Genomic DNA, 20,710 nt, shown 5'->3' on the forward strand with positions numbered 1-20,710 from the left:
TTTAGACTCTTTAGTGAGTATAAATGGGCAGTCTTCGCAGTGGAGGACCGTAAGCAGTGGGGTGCCGCAGGGCTCAGTACTGGGTCCCATGCTCTTTAACTTGTTCATAAATGATTTGGAGTTGAGAGTAAGCAGTGAAGTGGCCAAGTTTGCGGATGACACTAAATTGTTCAGGGTGGTAAGAACCAGAGAGGATTGTGAGGAACTCCAAAGGGATCTGTTGAGGCTGGGTGAGTGGGCGTCAATGTGGCAGATGAGGTTCAATGTGGCCAAGTGCAAAGTAATGCACATTGGGGCCAAGAATCCCAGCTGCAAATACAAATTGATGGGGTGTGAACTGGCAGAGACTGACCAAAAGAGAGATCTTGGGGTCATGGTAGATAACTCACTGAAAATGTCAAGACAGTGTGCGATTGCAATAAAAAAGGCCAACGCCATGCTGGGTGTTATTAGGAAGGGAATTGAAAACAAATCAGCCAGTATCATAATGCCCCTGTATAAATCGATGGTGTGGTCTCATTTGGAATACTGTGTGCAATTCTGGTCATCGCACCTCAAAAAGAAAAGTATAGCATTGGAAAAAGTGCAGAAAAGGGCAACTAGAATGATTACAGGTTTGGAACACTTTCCCTATGAAGAAAGGTTAAAACGCTTGGGGCTCTTTAGCTTGGAGAAACATCGACTGCGGGGTGACATGATAGAGGTTTACAAGATTATGCATGGGATGGAGAAAGTAGAGAAAGAAGTAGTTTTCTCCCTTTCTCACAATACAAGAACTCGTGGGCATTCCATGAAATTACTGAGCAGTTGGGTTAGAACAGATAAAAGGAAGTACTTCTTCACCCAAAGGGTGATTAACATGTGGAATTCACTGCCACAGGAGGTGGTGGCCACAAGCATAGCCAGCTTCAAGAGGGGGTTAGATAAAGATATGGAGCAGAGGCCCATATATATATAGGCCACTGTGTGACACAGAGTGTTGCACTGGAGGGGCCACTGGCCTGATCCAACAGGGCTTCTCTTATGTTCTTATGTGACGCAGAGTGTTGGACTGGAGGGGCCATTGGCCTGATCCAACAGGGCTTCTCTTATGTTCTTACGTGACACAGAGTGTTGGACTGGATGGGCCACTGGCCTGATCCAACAGGGCTTCTCTTATGTTCTTATGTGACACAGAGAGTGTTGGACTGGATGGGCCATTGGCCTGATCCAACAGGGCTTCTCTTATGTTCTTATGTGACGCAGAGTGTTGGACTGGAGGGGCCACTGGCCTGATCCAACAGGGCTTCTCTTATGTTCTTATGTGACACAGAGTGTTGGACTGGAGGGGCCACTGGCCTGATCCAACAGGGCTTCTCTTATGTTCTTACGTGACACAGAGTGTTGGACTGGATGGGCCACTGGCCTGATCCAACAGGGCTTCTCTTATGTTCTTATGTGACACAGAGAGTGTTGGACTGGATGGGCCATTGGCCTGATCCAACAGGGCTTCTCTTATGTTCTTATGTGACGCAGAGTGTTGGACTGGAGGGGCCACTGGCCTGATCCAACAGGGCTTCTCTTCTGCTCTTATGAAGAGGTGAGCAGTGATTCTCACCCGCTTATTCCCTGCCACAAATTTTGTCAGTTTAAAAAAGTAGGGGCGGGGCTCTGCCAAATGATGACGGCAAAGAAGGGCGAGCCTACTATTGGTTATGGTGCATCACGTGAGACCACAGTCTTTCCCCGGTTATTGGCCAGTGAGCCAAGACAAGATTGACCTGTGAGGCGCTCCGTACTTCTCAGCCGGCGCCCCTCGGAGTCCCCGAGCGCAGGAGCTGGATGTGGAAGGGGCGGCTGCAGGCGGCGGTCAGAGGCATGTCTGGCGGGGCAGCCATTGCGGGGCTTCGCAGGCAGCCGCCGCCGCGCCACTTGCGCTCGCGGGAGAAGCGCCTGGGTGCCGCCGGGGCCTCCGGGCGCAATGGGCCGCGCACCGTCTTCCTGCAGGTGGTGGCTGCTGGCACGCGGGACGCGGGAGCCGCGCTCTACGTCTTTTCTGAGTTCAACCGGTCAGTGGGAGACGGCAGGCCTCGGCTTTGTTGGCCTCGGTTTCTGTGTTGGGAGAGAAGCCGGCTAAAATGCAATTAAAACGAAGTCATACGCTCTGCCGGGTCCCTTCGCCACGGTGAATCGTGTGCTTCTCTGCCCTCCTCCATAGTCATACCGGCGCAGTAGGGTCGCTGCCATGGGGCTTCGGTCTCCGCACGTGTTGTCTTAAGGTTGCCACGCCTTGGAGGAAGACTTTTGTATTTCCTTCGGTTCTCTTCATCCTGTGTTGATGTAATTAATAGCAGATGTATGTGCAGCTCTTTCAACAGCTTGGCCACATATAGGGCTCTCTCTTCCTCCTCACTTCAGAAGATTTGTTTTATAAATGCAGATCTCCATTCTCCCTGTAGTAACTTGAGGAAAATTGCTTCCTCTTTAATGTTTTTTACTGGCTGTCATGTAAAGAAGGGTTTCCAAAGTCTGCTGCAACCTGTGAATGGAGTTTTGGTATCTTAAGTGTCTGATTTATAGTCCATATTCTGCAGTGCATTGACACTCCTGAAGGGTTGCAACATATAACACTTAGATCCAGACACTGGTTTTATTATCCTTTTTCATGCCTTTTGCCCCCAAGGAGTTCAAGACTCTTCCTTGTTGAGAAATTTTTCCAGTGGGCAAGTGAATTGTTTTGCCTATCTACTTCAGAAGGCTGATGTTACAGGTTTTGAAGTCTAAACTTTCAGGCATCCTGAACTGAATTTCTAGAAGAAGTTTATTCCCTTTCAGGTTTCTTACATCAAATCGAATGAAATAAAAATAAATCATCTGCTGCTTCTTTTGTCCGCTGCTTGTTCTGACTCAGCATGATATTGCATCCTGGTCAGCCTTCTTATTCTGATTTTGAACAATATTTTGTTTAGATAGGATGACTGAAGAAAATTCCATAATACAGCCTTACAAATAAAGTGTGCATCCTTTGCTCTGGTTGTCATTCTTTCAGCTGACTGTGAGTGTGCTTCATTGTTGGAAGGAATGGGATGATAAATTACTGTCTGCTGCATTTGCACATTCTTGATGATGTTGTTAACCTCATATAGTCAGTAGAAAATAAGTCATTTGTAGCCATAAGTCAGTTAGTTCTAATGAATGGTTTTACTAATCATAAAATATTTCATTTCAGATATCTTTTTAATTGTGGAGAAGGAGTACAACGCCTTATGCAAGAGCACAAGTGAGCCTGATTGGTGTCAGGATGCGGGGTGGGGGGAGTGTTGTGCTACAAGGAAGCTAGCTTCTGATAAATTCTGATTTCATAATGCTTTCTTTCCTCAGGTTGAAGGTGGCTCGCCTAGACAACATCTTCCTTACCAGAATGAATTGGGCCAATGTTGGTGGTCTATCTGGTGAGTTCATTCAGCAATTCTAGTCTTGTCTAAATTTGATTTTTTTAAAAATCCAGTATTTGAACATATATGGGAGTAGTTGCAGGCATCCACACTTACACTTATTGTGTGAACTATATTTGGAGTTTTGCTATCACAAAATGTACATGTTGATATTTAAATGTCTTACAAAAATGTACTTCTTACTGAAAGGTACAGTGTAATGCTCTCTGTCCAAAATAATTTATTACCAAAAGAAAGAGACTTGAAGAAGTTTTCCAAAAGCTAGGAGTTCTAAGGCACCCTAAAACCTGAAACACATTTTTGTTAGCTTCTCTAGGTACAAGGGTCTTTTGTTAGCATCTCTACATACAAGCAGCTGCGGCTAAGATGCTGAGATCTGTTGTCATTCGGAGGCATCAGTGCTGAGCTGGATAAGCTAATGTTATGATTGGTTTCTGGGTAAAGATGTGTAGGAAACAGCATACATCTCCTAGGTTAGGCTAGAGCAGGGGTGGAATTCTATCAGGAGCTCCTTTGCATATTAGGCCACACCCCCGGATGTAGCCAATCTTCCCAAGAGTTTATAAGGCTGTTTTTTGTAAGCTCTTGGGAGGACTGGCTACATCAGGGGTGTGGCCTAATATGTAAAGGAGCTCCTGATAGAATTCCATCCCCGGGATAGAGAGGAAGAATTAAAATTGATGACTGAAACTCCCTGGTTTAGTGGGCTTGGGAAGGCATTTTAGTGGATCAGTAGTAATAAATTATTCCACATTTTAAACAGAACAAAAATGGTGCACTAATATAGTGGAGCTGAATGAAGAGCACTGAGGACATTAAGAGCTGTCTGGATTTCAAATAAATAAATAGTGCAACCAGTTGCTTCAGCTCATTGGGTCAGTCTGACTGCTGCTGCATTTGTAGCACTAACCCTCCAACATTTAAAAAATGAAAATAGGAACATTCTTTTTGTACTTGCTGCTGCACAAAAATCATTACCTGTATTTTTCCTTCTCTGTATCATTGTATGATTCTACTAGGAGTATTAAATTACTCATGCAGGAAGTTTATGTTTATTTCTGGTTATACCAGTGAAAAAAATAACCTTAGCTCTTAAGATGAATTTACTAATGTACTTTTCCTTTAAGGCAGATAGTTCATTCATCATATGATACGAAGCCGATGGGAGCAAAGAATCATATGTCCTTCCATTATAATAATAACCCATTGCTTCCTGGGTTCTGCTCCACATGAATATTTAACAGCTGCATCTGCCCCCTAATGCCTAAAGTGCAAAAAATAATTTTCTTTAGCTCTAGCTTCCTGTTACTTTTTTCTCGTTTTTTGGTTTTTTTTTTTTTGCAAATTTTCACCATGGCTTCAAGCTTTACCATAGTAAGGTTGAGGAAAACCTGTTGACCACAAGCCCACGAACCAAGTAGTCTGTCTATCCCCCCAGACATGGAAAGTCATCAAGTACAGCTGAAAATCTGTGATAAGTTTGAGGTAACTCAGTGGGCTTCAGGAGTGAATGAGGGTTTGAACTCTATTCACGTTCCATTATTTTGTATATATAGCCATTGGTTCAAATGAAGAGGAATGCTTTATTGTTTAGGTGAAATAATTCCCTTGTGTTGCGGTAAAGCTTCAGAGGAATCTGTAATATAATACATAGTTATAGGAGTTAAGAACTTAAAAGAAGCCATGTTGGATCAGGCCAGTGGCCCATCCAGTCTAACACTGTCACACAGTGGCCAAAAAACTAGGTGCCATCAGGAGGTCCACTAGTGGGGCCAGGACACTAAAAACCCTCCCACTGTTGGCCCTCCCTCAAAGAACTCTAATAGAGTTCCCCTGTGTGTGACTGTGTGATTGCTGAAAATTCTGAGTTTGTGGTTGCTGGGGAACTGCTGTTTGGTTTGAGTGGGTTGAAGATAATTGTTGCTGATTGATTAGGAGTGGCTGTGTTCCCCACCCTCTTTGCATTATTAAGCTGCGCCTTGCCAGAGGCGCGAGCCTTTGGCGCGAGCCAAAGGGCACTTGGTCTGTGGCTCTTAGCTTGGGGGCTCTGTAAGGACCAGGAACCCAGATTCCTTGTGTTCCCAATAAGGTAAGTAGACCCTCCAGAAGGAGAGCCACATAAACAAACAGGATTTAAAAGGGGACTGTATATTTTTAAAAAAAGCTATCATGAAGGTAGAATGCCAGCAGGGGGGTGGGGGCTTTCCAATGTTTTGCACTGAGTGTCACATGTATGACTATCTGCCCACAGGACAGAAGTCTTGGGTGTGTGCTCAATGCAAGGAGCTCCTGGTCCTCAGGGAACGAGTTCGTACCCTTGAGGCCAAGGTGACTGACCTGGAGAAGCAGAGACAGTCAGTTAGGCACTCAGGGAAGACTCTCAGGGACGTATTAGATGAGCCCCACTCTATGTTTAAAACAATTTATTATAATGTAATATATTGTAGTAGCATATTATCATTTGTTATTAAAAATTAATACACATATATCACATTTTCTCCACCCCACCCTCCTTTTGGTGACCCCTGGCAGTGCCAACCCCCTTAACAGACAACTCCCTATTACTATTTTATTTAATTTGTTATAAGGTAATAAACTCTATCTATTAAAGGATCTTTCTTCATAAAAAAGCAAAAAAAAAAAAGATACCAAAAGCTATAATTGTAGTCCATCTTCATGATAGTCCTTCTTATTCATTCACAAAGAAACGAAAAAGTTATAATCCAATAATCCTATTTTTTTAACTGTAATCCATATATAGTTTATTTAAAAATTAACCATTGTCAAAGATCACCAAATGTCCTTTAATGTTCCATTGTTTTTCAATATACTTCTGCGACTTTCCCCATTCATTTTTAAAGTTCTCTAGATCTTGTTCTTTTAAGATTCTTGTAAGTTTGTCCATTTCACTCCAATACATAACTTTCAAAGTCCATTCCCACATTTCTGGTATTTTGTCTTGTTTCCACAATTGCGCATATAATGTCCATGCAGCTGAAAGCATATACCAAATTATTGTTCTATCTTGTTTTTGAAATGTTTCCATTTGTTTATAGTCTAGTAATAATGCTTTCTCCTGCATTTTTTGGACAGTGGAATCTATTTTATCCATTCTTGTATCTTGGTCTTTCACCTTTTCCTCCCCCTTTTGAACTTTCTGTAATGCTGCTTGAGTATCTTTTCTGAGATCTTCAATGTCTTTTTTAAATTTCTTCTGCGCTGGACTCAATATCTTTTTTTAGTTCTATTTTTGTTTCTCTAATTATCTTTGCCAATCTTGCTTCATAGCATCCATTGCATCTTGCCATTTGACCCAGCCCTCATTCGGATCTGCTTTGCTGCTGGTCTTTGCTCTGATTGCCTACTGCTTTAAATAGGTTCAAATGTTCAAGTACGCAGTTCTATAGACTGGACCATGCCCTTTTATATAAGCCCAAAATTGCCATTCTCTGATGTTCCTAGGTCAAGATATTAATTTTTTTAAAAGTTTTTTTACTCAAAATGGCCCCTGAGGTTTTTCTGTCCTTTAAAAAAGTTTTTTCCTTTTTTCTCAAACTGTACCTTAGTTGATTCTGAGTATATAGTCCAATAGATTTCACCTTTTAATAACAGTATCTTCCAGCTCTGTTATTTTTCAATGTCCAGTTTTCTTTTAATTAATTTTTAAAAGTTTGACCTCCTTATAATGGCTGCTGGTACTTCTCTATGATTTTAAGTCCTAGAGAAGGCTGGGAGGCTTGTTATTTTTCCCTTCTCCTAATGGCTCCTTCCTTTACCTTCCTTCCTTTCTTGACACGAAGTCTCCTTTGCAGTGGTTATAAAGTCTTTCGTTATTTCAGTGACATTTCCTGTATTATATTCACCAACTCAGCAATTCTTCCCGGAGGGGTTATCTATTCCAGACCACAGGTATTCCAAACAAAATTTGTTTTTCATCTTTTAGTCTTATTTCTCCAAGTTCACAAGTTCCAATTTTAACCCCTCCTTTATCTTCCTTAATATAAAATGTTATATCTGGATCCAGACCTTTGTTTTTGTTGTTATTTATTCTTATATTAGTCCTGGAGTAATAGATATAAATCTTTTACCTTCTTTTCCGATGTCCTTCTGCGCACTGCTCTCTTAGTTATTAGATGTTAATCAGTCTCAAAGAAGCTTTGTATCCTGGTAGATTTAAGCCAATTTAATGACCTCAGGAATCCTCTGTAGATGATTGAATGCAGTCCTTCTCGGGGGACTCTTCAAAGCCAAAAAGGAACCCCACTGGAATCCCTCAGCAAAAGTAAATCCCCTCAGAACTTGATAAGCATATCTTGGCCCTCTCCCTGCCTGGAAGAGGTAGGCAACAGGTGTTAAGATCACCTTCTCTGCCCAGAACAGAGGTTCTGATCTGCTCGTCGGCTGAAGAGCAGCTCAATCCTCCATGACCAAAACCCGGACGTTCTGGCAGAGGTAGATGAGCCCCACTCTGAACGTGGCAGCCCTGTGGCTGCCAGGGAGCATGAGGGTCGAGAGGGAACAGGACACCGAGCTGAGGATAAAGGGGAATGTGCCCTCAGTAGGGACCTCTTCAGTTGGTGAGCGGGTATCCTTTCGCGCCAAGGAACCATCCCTGGGCAGGGAGAGGAGGGGGCGGGTCTTGGTAGTTGGTGATTCGATCCTTAGGCAAGTAGATAGCTGGGTGGCAGAACCGCGTACTGACCATATGGTGACTTGGTGCAAAGGTAGTGGACATTATGCGTGTTGTAGATAGGCTGATAGACAGTGCTGAGGAGGAGCTAGTGGTCGTGGTGCATGTTGGCACCAACGATGTGGGGAAATGCAGTCGTGAGGTCCTGGAGGAAAAATTTAGGCTGCTAGGCGCGAGACTAAAGGCCAGGACCTCCAAGGTAGCCTTCTTAGAAGTGCTACCTGCTCCACGTGCAGGGCTGGAGAGACAGGCACAAGTTAGAAGTCTCAATGTTTGGATGAGACGATAGTGTACGGAGGAAGGGTTTAAGTTTGTTAGGCGCTGGGATGCTTTCTGGATCAAGCGGGAGCTGTACAAAAGAGACGGTCTCCACTTGTCCCCAGATGGAACCAAGCTGCTGGCGCTTAAAATCAAAAAGGTGGCAGAGCAGTTTTTAAACTAAATCTTGGGGGAAAGCCGACAGGAGATGAAACGTTTCTGGTTCGGGAGGACTCATCTAAAAGAGATGAAGGGTTAGCTGTTACTTTTCTACCAGGTAATGGATCAGAGTTGTCCACTGAGATGGTGACAAACAGTATGGACTGTCTGCCAAAGTCTCAAGGCGGCAGGAGGAAGGTGGCGGGCCTGACTTACCTGGGAAATTATAGATGTTTGTATACAAATGCTAGAAGTGTTCGAAGTAAAATTGGTGAGTTGGAATATTTAGTGTTGGGGGAAAACATAGACATTGTGGGAATTTCAGAAACTTGGTGGAAAGAGGAGAATCAGTGGGACACGGTGATTCCTGGATATAAGTTATATCGGAAGGATAGGGAGGGAAGGGTTGGAGCTGGGGTGGCTCTGTATGTCAGAGAGGGTATACAGTCCAGTAAGACTGAGGTCAGAGAATTAGATTCCCTTCTAGAATTGCTTTGGGTTGAAATAGAGGGCCCAAGAGGAAATTTAACTATGGGAGTTCGTTATCACCCACCAAATAAAAAAATAGATGACGATTACAATATGATGGAAGGATTAAAGATAGCGGCTAAATGAAAAACCGTATCGTAATAGGTGATTTTAACTACCCGCAGATTGATTGGGTCAATATGTGTTCAGGTCGAGAGAAAGAGATTGAATTTCTAGATGCTCTCAATGACTGTGCTATGGAGCAGATGGTCACAGAACCTACCAGGGGTGGGGCAACTCTGGATTTGGTCCTAAGTAATGCCCAATGCTCTTGGTGAGAGACGTAAAAGTGATCACATGGCTTGGGAGCAGGGACCATAACGTTATTGATTTCACCATTTTTATAAATAGGGAGTTGCCCCAAAAGACCAGCACAACCACGTTTATATTTAAAAGGGGTAAATTCTCTGAGATGAGGAGGCATGTGAAGAGGAAACTGAAAGGAAAGATAAATACGGTCAGAACCCTTGAGAAAGCTTCGAGGCTGTTTAAAACTATAATCCTAGAAGCTCAGATAAAATATATACCACAAGTTAGGAAAGGCATGAACAGGTATAAGAGAAGGCCTGCATGGTTAACAAACAAAGTAATGGAAGCTGTAAAAGGTAAGAAGGACTCCTTTAAGCGGTGGAAAGCTAGTCCAAGTGAGATTAATAAAAGGGAACACAGGCTGTGGCAGATCAAATGCAAGAGTGTGATCAGGCAGGCAAAAAGGGACTATGAGGAGCATATTGCAAAAAACATAAAGACCAACACTAAAAATTTCTTCAAATATATTAGAAGCAGAAAACCAGCCAGGGAGGCAGTGGGGCCCTTGGATGACCAAGGGGTCAAAGGATTACTGAAGGAGGATAGGGAAATGGCTGAGAAGCTGAATGCATTTTTTGCCTCCGTCTTCACTGAGGAAAACGAGAAGTGTTTGCCCGCTCCAGAACCACTAATTTTGGAAGGGGTGTTGAAAGACCTGAGTCAGATTGAGGTGACAAGATTGCCGAATTAAAAATTAATAAGTCACCAGGTCCAGATGGCATACATCCAAGAGTTCTGAAAGAACTCAAAGTTGAACTTGTGGATTTCCTGACAAAAATATGTAATCTTTCATTGAAATCTGTCTCTGTTCCTGAGGACTGGAAGGTAGCAAATGTCACCCCAATCTTTAAAAAGGGTTGCAGAGGAGATCCGGGAAGTTACAGGCCAGTCAGTCTGACTTCAATACCGGGAAAGTTGGTAGAAACCATTATGAAGGACAGAATGAGTAGGCACATTGATGAGTACAAGTTATTGAGGAAGACTCAGCATGGGTTCTGTAAGGGAAGATCTTGCCTCACTAACCTGTTACATTTATTTGAGGGGGTGAGCACACATGTGGACAAAGGAGACCCAATAAATGTTGTTTACCTTGACTTCCAGAAAGCTTTTGATAAAGTTCCTCATCATAGGCTTCTTAGTAAGCGCAAGAGTCATGGAGTAAAAGGACAGGTCCTCTTGTGGATCAAAAACTCTTTAATTAATAGGAAGCATAAATGGAGTATAAATGGATAGTCTTCGCAGTGGAGGATGGTAAGCAGTGGGGTGCCGCAGCGCTCAGTACTGGGTCCCGTGCTCTTTAACTTGTTCATTAATGATCTGGAGTTGGGAGTGAGCAGTGAAGTGGCCAAGTTTGCAACTGACACTAAATTGTTCAGGGTGGTGAGAACCAGAGAGGATTGTGAGGCTCTCCAAAGGGATCTGTTGAGGCTGGTTGAGTGGGCATCAACATGGCAGATGAGGTTCTATGTGGCCAAGTGCAAAGTAATGCACATTGGGGCCAAGAATCCCAGCTACAAGTACAAGTTGACGGGGTGTCAACTGGCAGAGACTGACCAAGAGAGAGATCTTGGGGTCGCGGTAACTCACTGAAATGTCAAGATTGCAATAAAATATTGCAGTGTGCGATTGCAACAAAAAGGACCGCCATGCTGGGAATTATTAGGAAGGAAACTGAAAACAAATCAGCCAGTATTATAATGTCCCTGTATAAATCGATGGTGCGGTCTCATTTGGAGTACTGTGTGCAATTCTGGTCACCGCACCTCAAAAAGGATATTATAGGATTGGAAAAAGTCCAGAAAAGGGCAACTAGAATGATTAAAGGTTTGGAACACTTTCCCTATGAAGAAAGGTTAAAACGCTTGGGGCGCTTTAGCGTGGAGAAACGTTGACTGCGGGGTGACATGACAGAGGTTTACAAGATTATGCATGGGATGGAGAAAATAGAGAAAGAAGTCCTTTTCTCCCTTTCTCACAATACAAGAACTCGTGGGCATTCGATGAGCAGTCGGGTTAAAACGGATAAAAGAAAGTACTTTTTCACCCAAAGGGTGATTAACATGTGGAATTCACTGCCACAGGAGGAGGTGGTGGCGGCTACAAGCATAGCCAGCTTCAAGAGGGGATTGGATAAAAATATGGAGCAGAGGTCCATCAGTGGCTATTAGCCACAGTGTGTGTGTGTGTGTATATATTGCTCACTGTGTGATAGAGTGTTGGACTGGATAGGCCATTGGCCTGATCCAACATGGCTTCTCTTAAGTTCTTATGTAAAGAACTCTAATGGGTTAGTGAGACAAGATCTTCCCTTACAGAACTCATGCTGAGTCTTCCTTAATAACTTTTGTTTATCAATGTGCCTACTAATTCTGTCTTCAATAACAGTTTCCACCAACTTTCCCAGTATTGACATCAGATTGACTGGTCTGTAATTTCCCAGATATTCTCTGGAACCCTTTTAAAAAATGGGATGAAATTAGCTACTTTCCAGTCCTCAGGAATGGAGGCAGATTTTAATGAAAGATTACATATTTTTGTCAGGAGATCTACAAGTTCACATTTGAGTTCTTTCAGAACACTTGGATGTATGCCATCTGGGCCTGGTGATTTATTAGTTTTTAAATGGTCTATCAGTCATAGGACCTCCTCTCTTGTCACCTCAATCTGACTCAGGTCTTTCAACACCCCTCCCACAATCAGCAGTTGCGGAGTGGGTAGGCACGTCTCATCTTCCACAGTGATGATGAAAGGAAAAAATGCACTCAGCTTCTCAGTCATTTCCCTTATCATCCTTTCAGTAATCTTTTTTCATCCACGGGCCCCACTGCCTTCCTGTTTCTAATGTATTTGTAGGAATTTTTATTGTTGGTCTTTGTTTTTTGCAATATGCTCTTCATAGTTCCTTTTTGCCTGCCTGATTACAGATTTGCATTTTTTTTGCCACAGCCCATGTTCCCTTTTATTAACCTCACTGAGACTAGCTTTCCACTGCTTTAAGGAATCCTTGTTACCTTTTACAGCTTCCATTACTTGGTATGTTAACCATGCAGACTTTTTTCTATACCTATTTGTGCCTTTCTTAACCTGTGGTAGATATTTTATCTGAGCTTCTAGGACTGTAGTTTTAAATAGTCTCCAAGCTTCCCCAAGGGTTTTGACCCTTTTTACCTTTCCTTTCAGTTTCCTCTTCCTCTAGAAATGCAATCTCTTTATCCCAACTTGAACACATATTAACCCAAACAATGTTGTGGGTAGTTAAAATCACCTATTTACATCTTAGCTGCTATCTTTAATTCTTTGACCATTATAATCCTCTATCTTTTGATTTGGTGGGGATAACAGTCTCCCAGAATTAAGCTTCCTTTTGGGGCCCACTATTCCGACCCAAAGCATTTCCTGAAGTGAATCTAATTCTTTTACCTTCTCATTCTTCCAGTCTTAGTCTGACATACAGAGCCACCCCAACTGTAACCCTTCCCTCTGTCAGACGTGTAACTTAGTTGTAGTATTATGATATATGTAATATACTGCTTGACATGACTAACGCCATATTGTACTCTACTATGACCCTGCTTTTTACTAACCGTGAGAACAGCAACCTGTAGTCTTCCCCAGAGCAATTCCAAACCGCAAGGAGAGGAATTTCACACCTGGCCTAGAAACCATCTGGGCCTTTGAAGTTAGCATGCCCAAGGCAACCAGTGGGTAGTTTCCTGGGAGTGAGATAAGGGAGTATGGGAAGCACTGACTGTCTCTGAGAGTGTGAAAATGCTATATTGTTTCCTTTCTTTGAAATGTACAAAAGGGCAAGGCATGGCCTTGGGAGTTATCAAACTCAACTTGCCTCTATACTAGACTGATTGTTCTCAAATAAATGGATTAATTTTGCAACACTATGATCCGCCTTTGTTTGAAGTTCCTCGTCTGACACCCTCCCGGTCCTTATGATATATCCAGGAATCACTGTCCTACTTATTCATCTCATCCCACCAAATGTCTGAAATGCCTACAATGTCTGTATTTTCCCCCAACACTAAGCATTCGAACTCCTTGATTTAGCCTCAGAAACTTCTAGCATTTGTATATAAATGTGTATAATTTTCCAGGCACGTTAGCCCTGTAACCTTCCTGCTGCCTTAAGACCTTGCCAGGCAGTCCATATTGTTTGTCACCGTCTCAGTGGACAACTCTAATCTATTGCCCTGTAGAAAAATAACAGCTAACTCTTCATCCCTTTGAAATGAGCTATCCTGAACTAGAGACATTTCATCTCCTGTCGGCTTTCCCCCAAGATTCAGTTTAAAAACTGCTCTGCCACCTTTATAATTTTCAGCGCCAGCAGTCTGGTTTCTTCTCGAAAAAAGTGGAGACCATCTCTTTTGGACAGCTCTTGCTTTTTCCAAAGAGCATCCCAGTGTCTAGCAATTTGAACCCTTCCTCTCTACTCTATCGTCTTATCCACACATCGAGACTCCAAATTTGTGCCTGTCTTTCCCGCCCTGCACATGGAACAGGTAGCACTTCTGAGAAGCCTACCTTGGAGGTCCTGGCCTTGAGTCTGCTGCCTAGCAACCTAAATTTTTCCTCCAGACTGCATTTCCCCACATCGTCGATGCCAACATGTGCCTTGACCACTGGCTCCTCCCCAGCATTGTTTACCGGCTTATCTAGAACACATGTAATGTCCGCTACCTTTGCACCAGGCAGGTAAGTCACCATTCCCTCTTTGCCCAGGGATGGTTTCTTGGTGTGAAAGGATACCCATTCACTGACTGAAGAAGAGGTCCCTTCTGAGGGCACAACATGGTGCTCTGTTGCCACTTGACCTTCATGCTCCCTAACAGCAGCAATGCTGCCATTTTCAGAGTGGGACACATCTAACAAGTCCCCAAGAGTCTTTTCCATGTGCCTGACTGTCTCTGCTTCTCCAGGTCAGCCACCTCGGCTTCAAGGGAGTGAACTCATTCCCTGAGAATCTGGAGCTCCTGGCACCGAGCACACACCCCAGACTTCTGTCCAGTGGACAGATAGTCATACATATGACACTCAGTGCAAAAAACTAGATAGCCCCCGGCTGGCATTCTCCCTTCGTAATTGCTTTTTAAATTTTTAATTGTTTTTAAATAAATCCTCCTTTTAATACCCATCATGTTTATGTGGCTCTCCTTGTGGAAAGTCTATTTATCTTATTGGGAACATGAAACTAAGGCCCTGGCCTCTTTATCTGGCCTCCTGGTCCTTCCTGGGCTTTTCTTTCAGAGCCTCTAGGCTAAGAGCTACAGGCCAAGAGCCCTTTAGCTCTGGCAAGGTACAGCCTTGCAAATGCAAAGAGGGTGGTGCCAGCAGTCATACACACCCTCAGACACTCTCTGTCCACACAGTAAAAGAGGTAAAGGTAGTCTCCTGTGCAAGCACCAGTTGTTTCCGACTCTGGGGTGACATCGCATCACAACATTTTCATGGCAGACTTTTTATGGGGTGGTTTGCCGTTGCTTTCCCCAGTCATCTTTACTTTCCCTCCAAGCTGGGTACTCATTTTACTGACCTCGGAAGGATGGAAGGCTGAGTCAACCTTGAGCTGGCTACCTGAGCCCAGCTTCCACCGGGTTCGAACTCGGGTTGTGAGCAGAGAGCTTCAACTGCAGTACTGCAGCTTTACCACTCTGTGCCACGGGGCTCTTGTCCACACAGTAGCACAGCTAATTCTCCCCAGCAGTTAAGGAAGGCAGTTAAGGAAAAGCACACACTCACTCCTTCAGCAGCATCCTTTCCTGCTTTCTCGCAGAGCCCAACAGACTGAGTTGGTTCCCATAGGTTTTAAAATCTCTTTCCCTTTAAATGGTACATCCCTTTTGTTTGAAGAATTTAAATGTCTGCATCTTTATTTTTAAGGTGGACAAATACATATACATTATAGTAAATGTGGCCTTTTCTCTTTTTTGTAGTAGCAGATGAGTAGGTACTCTGTTTTTCATGACTGTTAAGGCTGTACTAAAACTTTTTTTAAAGCAGAAGGTTTGCTTTTTTTCTCTTTTTCCAGGAATGATTCTTACCTTGAAAGAAACAGGAGTTCCAAAGTGCGTTCTTTCTGGACCACCACAACTGGTGCGTGGGTGTGTTTCTTCAGTACTAATCGATGTAACTGTTCAACAATGCAGAATGGAATGTCATTAACTGGTAGCGAACAATACAAACTAGTGCAGTCCTTTGGCTCTGTTTTTGGGTCTATGTTTGCATAGCGGATGTTCCAATTATGAGCAGGTTTTCAGAGCACAATCCAGCCTTTATCCTTTGGACATCTCTTGTGTCCCACAATAGTAGTATTTGGCAGTTCTGCTTTGTACAAGAGGAATGTTTGGGGGTGGGACAAGAATGTCTGATCCTCTTTGGCATTATGCCTACTGATAGGAAGGGTGGTCCCAAGAACTTAAAGGTTATTTTTGTGTTCACGAAGGATTGTTTCCTTCCTAACAGCTACATCTTCGCCTGTGAAGATGACATTCTGATGTGCTCTTGTCTTCTTTCTGTCCCGTCTCCTGCATTGCTTTTCATTTGCATCTTTGTGCATGATGTGGTGCACATGTAATATAGGCAATGTGGTCAGCTGTTGAAATGTCATAAGAAGCAGATGAAGTACAAGGAGTGGATGAGAATAATCTGTGCTGATATCTTGCTATATGGTATTGTGACATGACTTGATAACCGTGTCTCTCTTATACATCTCTTCCAGGAAAAGTATCTGGAGGCAATCAAAGTTTTTTCTGGCCCACTAAAAGGAATAGAATTAGGTAGGAGCTGCTCTTCTGTGTTTATTTAACTACCACCAGCAGCTAATTACCTTGTGCTGCACTTCTGTTCATAAGGCAGATCAGAGAACTGCGCTTCATATTTGCTGCTGTTTGTCATGAGCTGTGGCAATTTATTTCACGGCTGCCGAGGCATCTATCGATAAAACAGTAGAAACCTTGAAGCATGAGGGGCTTGATTTATTGATGGATTTATTGGACGTTTTAACCAAACTTACCATGCTCTTGTTCAGTTACAATATTAATTGTTTAAAAAGATGTACTTCTTGTGGCCATTTTAATATTTCTGCTTGATCTGTTTCATTTCCAGCTGTGCGACCCCATTCTGATCCAGAATATGAGGATGAAACCATGACTGTCTATCAGGTACCCTTGGTAGGTGAGTAAAGGGGTACTGATTGTACAAGTGAGAAAGGAATGGTGAATCTATGATTTCTGAGAGAGAAAATGGTGAAGGTGACATGCAGTCTAAAAAACAAATTGCTTGTTTGCGATAGGGTAATTCACATTAAGCATGAGCTATGAACATGGCTTTGGTTATGTAGCTCTTTTAGAACTGGTCAATTTAATGATGCTATTTATTATTTATGTTTTATGGGTTTTGTGATTATTTTAATGGCTTTTTGCCATATACAATAAATGCCGCCTCACATACTTTGACTATGGAGGAAATTGCTGGGAGCCGCTGCTCCATCTGGTCCTTTCCACTCGGTGTTTAGCTTTCCCTTCCAAGTGCTTGGTTTGTATACAAAATACTGTGTGCACATTACATTTATCTCCTTTAAAAGGAAAGGTTATATTGAGAATGAGGCAGACACTGTTTTGCCAGCCCACCCTGAACTTTGCGGCCAGGCAAGGAATTTAATCTGGGATTTCCCTATCTGAATCCCACATCCAGGGTGTACCATGTTTGTTTACTCCCTGTAGTCATAATTGAGCCATTGAAAGCTTCCTCTGAAAAACAAGTCTATACCTGATGTAGGCTCTGTACTGTGTTCCACCAACTTTCTTATGGTATCAAAATTAAAATAAGTGGTTATGTTGAGAAACTGCTTATCCAGCTGTAAAGATATTCACAAAAGAACAAAGTAACACGAACAAGGTTAAGTGAAGAAGTTTGTGGCTTAAACAGTATTTCTTGGAAAGGAGGATGTGTGTGTTTGTTCCTTAATCTTTTTTTCTTCCCTATATTCTGTGAAATAGGAAAAAAGCCCTTAAATAACAAAGGGGAGCTTTCGTCCTCTGAATCAGCATCACCAGCAGATGGGACTGACCAAATTCATAACTCGGGACCAGAATCTCCCTCTAGGGAACAACAGTATCGAAGGGATGACAGTTGTAAAACACCCCCTGATAAAATGGGTGAGTGAGCCTTGCTTCTCAGTGACTTGCAAAGTAATGGTGTGGGGCCCAGCATGGAAATATGAATGGTTTGGTAGAGTGCTGACAGGCTGTAGGTTGGAAGATGACACATCAGTTTAAGGTGTTCCCTATAGTGTGTTTGGATTCACTTTACAATTTGGTTTAATCAAGCTTCAGTGGTTGGTTGCCTTATCAAATATTTGGGAGCGTTGTCACAGCTAAAATCAAATGAGATAATGTTTCATTATCATTCTTAGAGGAGAATGTTTTAAAGGGATTTTTGAAATTTTGATAAGATATTAACTGAATATTGCGGCATGCTGATAAGCATGTTGATATGCTTTTCGATGGGCAGAAAAGGGGTGTTTCTAATCTTAGAGTTGTACAAACATCTTAAATCTGAAATCTTCTGTACTTTGTTTTTGATGTGTGTTTATTTTTTTAAGATGGTAGCAGACAAGTTGGCCAAAGGGATCCATCTTTAGTTGTTGCATTTATTTGTAAGGTAAGAGTTGCATTTAAGAATAAGGTCTTGCAATTGTTGTAATGTTTCTGTTTTACAAACAAGATCAATGGTTTCTTCCTAGAGAATCATAATTTCTAATAGTCAAGCTTTCTGTCTACTGCTACTGCTTTGATAGGCCTAGGGGACTGAGGCTCCATGTTTACTGCATGCTGTGCAGCTGCTTTCACTGTCTTCTGCTTTCCACATCTTTCTATACTTTCTTGTTCAAAGAAGTACAAAGCTGTTTAGTCTTTTTTAAGGAAATCTTGATTGAGTAGCACCAAAGCTTAACATATTGAAAAATACCTGAGGGATGAACTTGTACATATGATTGGTTTTCCTGGAAATGTCTTATGAAGATCACTCAGATAACTTGCTGAATTTTAATTAAAGCAACAGATCATTAGTAGTTTCCAAAAAGGTACTGTTCATTTAAAATACTGTACTATGCAACGTGCTTATGAATCTGTCTGAAACATGGCTGCTTGTTGAGAGGATCTGTAGATACATTTTTATTATTTTCTTCTTCATGTGATGGTTCTATTGGTTGAGAGACATTTTGGGGGATATGCCTGATGTGATGTCAACTTGTTTCTTACCCTTTTAAGTAATTTAAATTAGTGGTAAAATTGTTTGAAGGAAAAAAGTAATTTAAATTAGTGATGAAATGAACATTGTTTATCTACAGCTCCATCCAAAGAAAGGGAACTTTCTAGTGCTTAAAGCAAAGGATCTTGGCTTGCCTGTGTAAGTACAGAATATTTTCCAGTAATCTTTTGTAGACAAGAGCATCCCACTCCTTTATGACTGGCTAATTTTTAAAATTATCTCTCATAGGGGCACAGCAGCAATCGCCCCAATCATTGCAGCAGTGAAGGATGGAAAGAGTGTCATGTTTGAAGGCAAAGAGGTATTTTTAAATAATAATTTAGGAACCATTTTTTCATGACACGTGAACCCTAGGTGACTTGCATACTACAGCATGTATGTTAATAAAAACATATAAATTCTGTTCCATCCCAATTAAGTTTCCCAGGGAATTTTTTTGCTCAGAAGTATCTGGTTGTGTTTCTAGCTTTTAGTCACTACATTGTGGGTATAACCAAACAGGACTTATACCTGATAAGTGTGAAGAATTACCACTTGAAGTGTTGTTGCTTGTTGTTATTTCACACTATCAGTGGGAATCTCTGAATTGTTGAAGTTGTACTGGGTATTGACCTAAAAAATTAAAAGATGTGAAGTGGCCTCTCAGACTAGAAAGGAGAATGCCTCTTTAGTGAATGTGCTCTGAAATTTAAATTGCCTGCTTAGGAGCTCAAGTATACCATCTCTGGGACATGTTTATAGCCTGTCCCTCCATAATAGCATGTACCATATAGTAGTACAGCAGGTTTTATGAACATTTGTAGTATACGCTTGTGAAGGTTGGGGTTTTAAATTCATTTAAACTGAGACAGCATGCTGTGTAGAGTGGTTGCCTTCTGCTGACACACTGAACCAGTATTCCCTCTAAGCAGAGTTAGTGTGAGCTAGCTCACAGGTTTTTGACCTCCAGTTCACACATTTTTGTCTTAGCTCAGGAAAAATGGCCCCAGAGCAAGATAATTTATGCAGGAGCCCCCAACTGTAACGCTAGTAGCTCACAAAATAGAATTTTTGCTCACAGGACTCCACAGCTTAGAGGTGACATTGCACTGAACCCAAGTGGTTGTCTGAGTGCAGTTATTTCATATGAGATGTCAGGGGAGAAATGATTTTTATTGACTATCAGGGAGAGGAGAAATAAGGGTATTCAGTAAAGAGGCTTAAAACGATTTACGGCTAATGCACAGCTTTTGCTAGATATCAATTTATAATGTTCGGTTGTCAGTCCCTGAAGAACAGTTATCAGTTATGCTTGTGTTCTTGAGGGAATACTGGCTTTCCCTGAGACTCAGATTCTCACATTATCAATGTAAGCTCTTCCCAGAAACCACAAATTTTTAATCAATTTCCCGCAGAACTGGACCCCGAGACACTACAGTCACCTCCTAAAGTGTTCACTGTGCTACTCTGCTTTTCCATAAAAGACACAACTTTGAGACTTTGAAGAAGGGGGGTAGATGTATTTTTTCTTAACCTTTTCCTTTCTATTTTTAATTTCTGTATTCTATAAAACAAAATAAAAATCTTTGAAAGAGATTGCTGAAGTCTCCCAAGAAAGACTTTGTGCCTACCTGGCTTCCATGGACCTTAATTGTTGGCTAGTAGCTGTTCTGCATTTATGTGACTGGTAACTGACCAAAAGGGAAACGATCTTTGCCCATTCACAGTGTTTATCTCTGTGCCTTGTTGCAGATTTTGGCTGAAGAACTTTGCACCCCTCCAGACTCAGGTGCAGTCTTCATTGTTGTGGAGTGTCCTCATGAAGGCTTTGTAGATGCAGTCTGTGAAAATGCTACATTGCGAGGGTATGGCTGAGATGGGAACAACTGTCTTCATAGTCAAGATTTGGGAGGGGTTAACTCGCATTTCCTGCCATCCTTGTGCTGGGTACATGTGTCGTCTTCCAGATGTGGACTGCACCTGGTAGATCATTCCTAACAAAGTTTTCACATTGGCCCAGTGTTACTAAGTAGGGGACATATTCAAATAGTAAGGCTGAAGTGAAGATACC

At 42.2% G+C, this 20,710-nt stretch overlaps 1 protein-coding gene across 1 annotated transcript in view; it reads left to right on the plus strand.

Moving 5' to 3' along the window:
- The first annotated feature begins 1,812 nt into the window (after positions 1–1,812).
- ELAC2 (elaC ribonuclease Z 2) overlaps positions 1,813–20,710 on the plus strand; it is a 93,125-nt gene continuing 74,227 nt past the window's right edge. The window contains exons 1-11 of the mRNA XM_060240746.1: positions 1,813–2,048; positions 3,209–3,259; positions 3,361–3,431; positions 15,419–15,483; positions 16,109–16,166; positions 16,495–16,563; positions 17,388–17,546; positions 17,993–18,051; positions 18,740–18,798; positions 18,889–18,961; positions 20,392–20,504. Of these exons, the coding sequence (XP_060096729.1) occupies positions 1,822–2,048; positions 3,209–3,259; positions 3,361–3,431; positions 15,419–15,483; positions 16,109–16,166; positions 16,495–16,563; positions 17,388–17,546; positions 17,993–18,051; positions 18,740–18,798; positions 18,889–18,961; positions 20,392–20,504 (1,004 nt within the window). The 5' untranslated portion in view covers positions 1,813–1,821. The remainder of the gene's footprint in view (positions 2,049–3,208; positions 3,260–3,360; positions 3,432–15,418; positions 15,484–16,108; positions 16,167–16,494; positions 16,564–17,387; positions 17,547–17,992; positions 18,052–18,739; positions 18,799–18,888; positions 18,962–20,391; positions 20,505–20,710) is intronic.

This window comes from Heteronotia binoei, chromosome 5 (genome assembly GCF_032191835.1).
Source record: "Heteronotia binoei isolate CCM8104 ecotype False Entrance Well chromosome 5, APGP_CSIRO_Hbin_v1, whole genome shotgun sequence".
Lineage (NCBI taxonomy): Eukaryota > Metazoa > Chordata > Lepidosauria > Squamata > Gekkonidae > Heteronotia > Heteronotia binoei.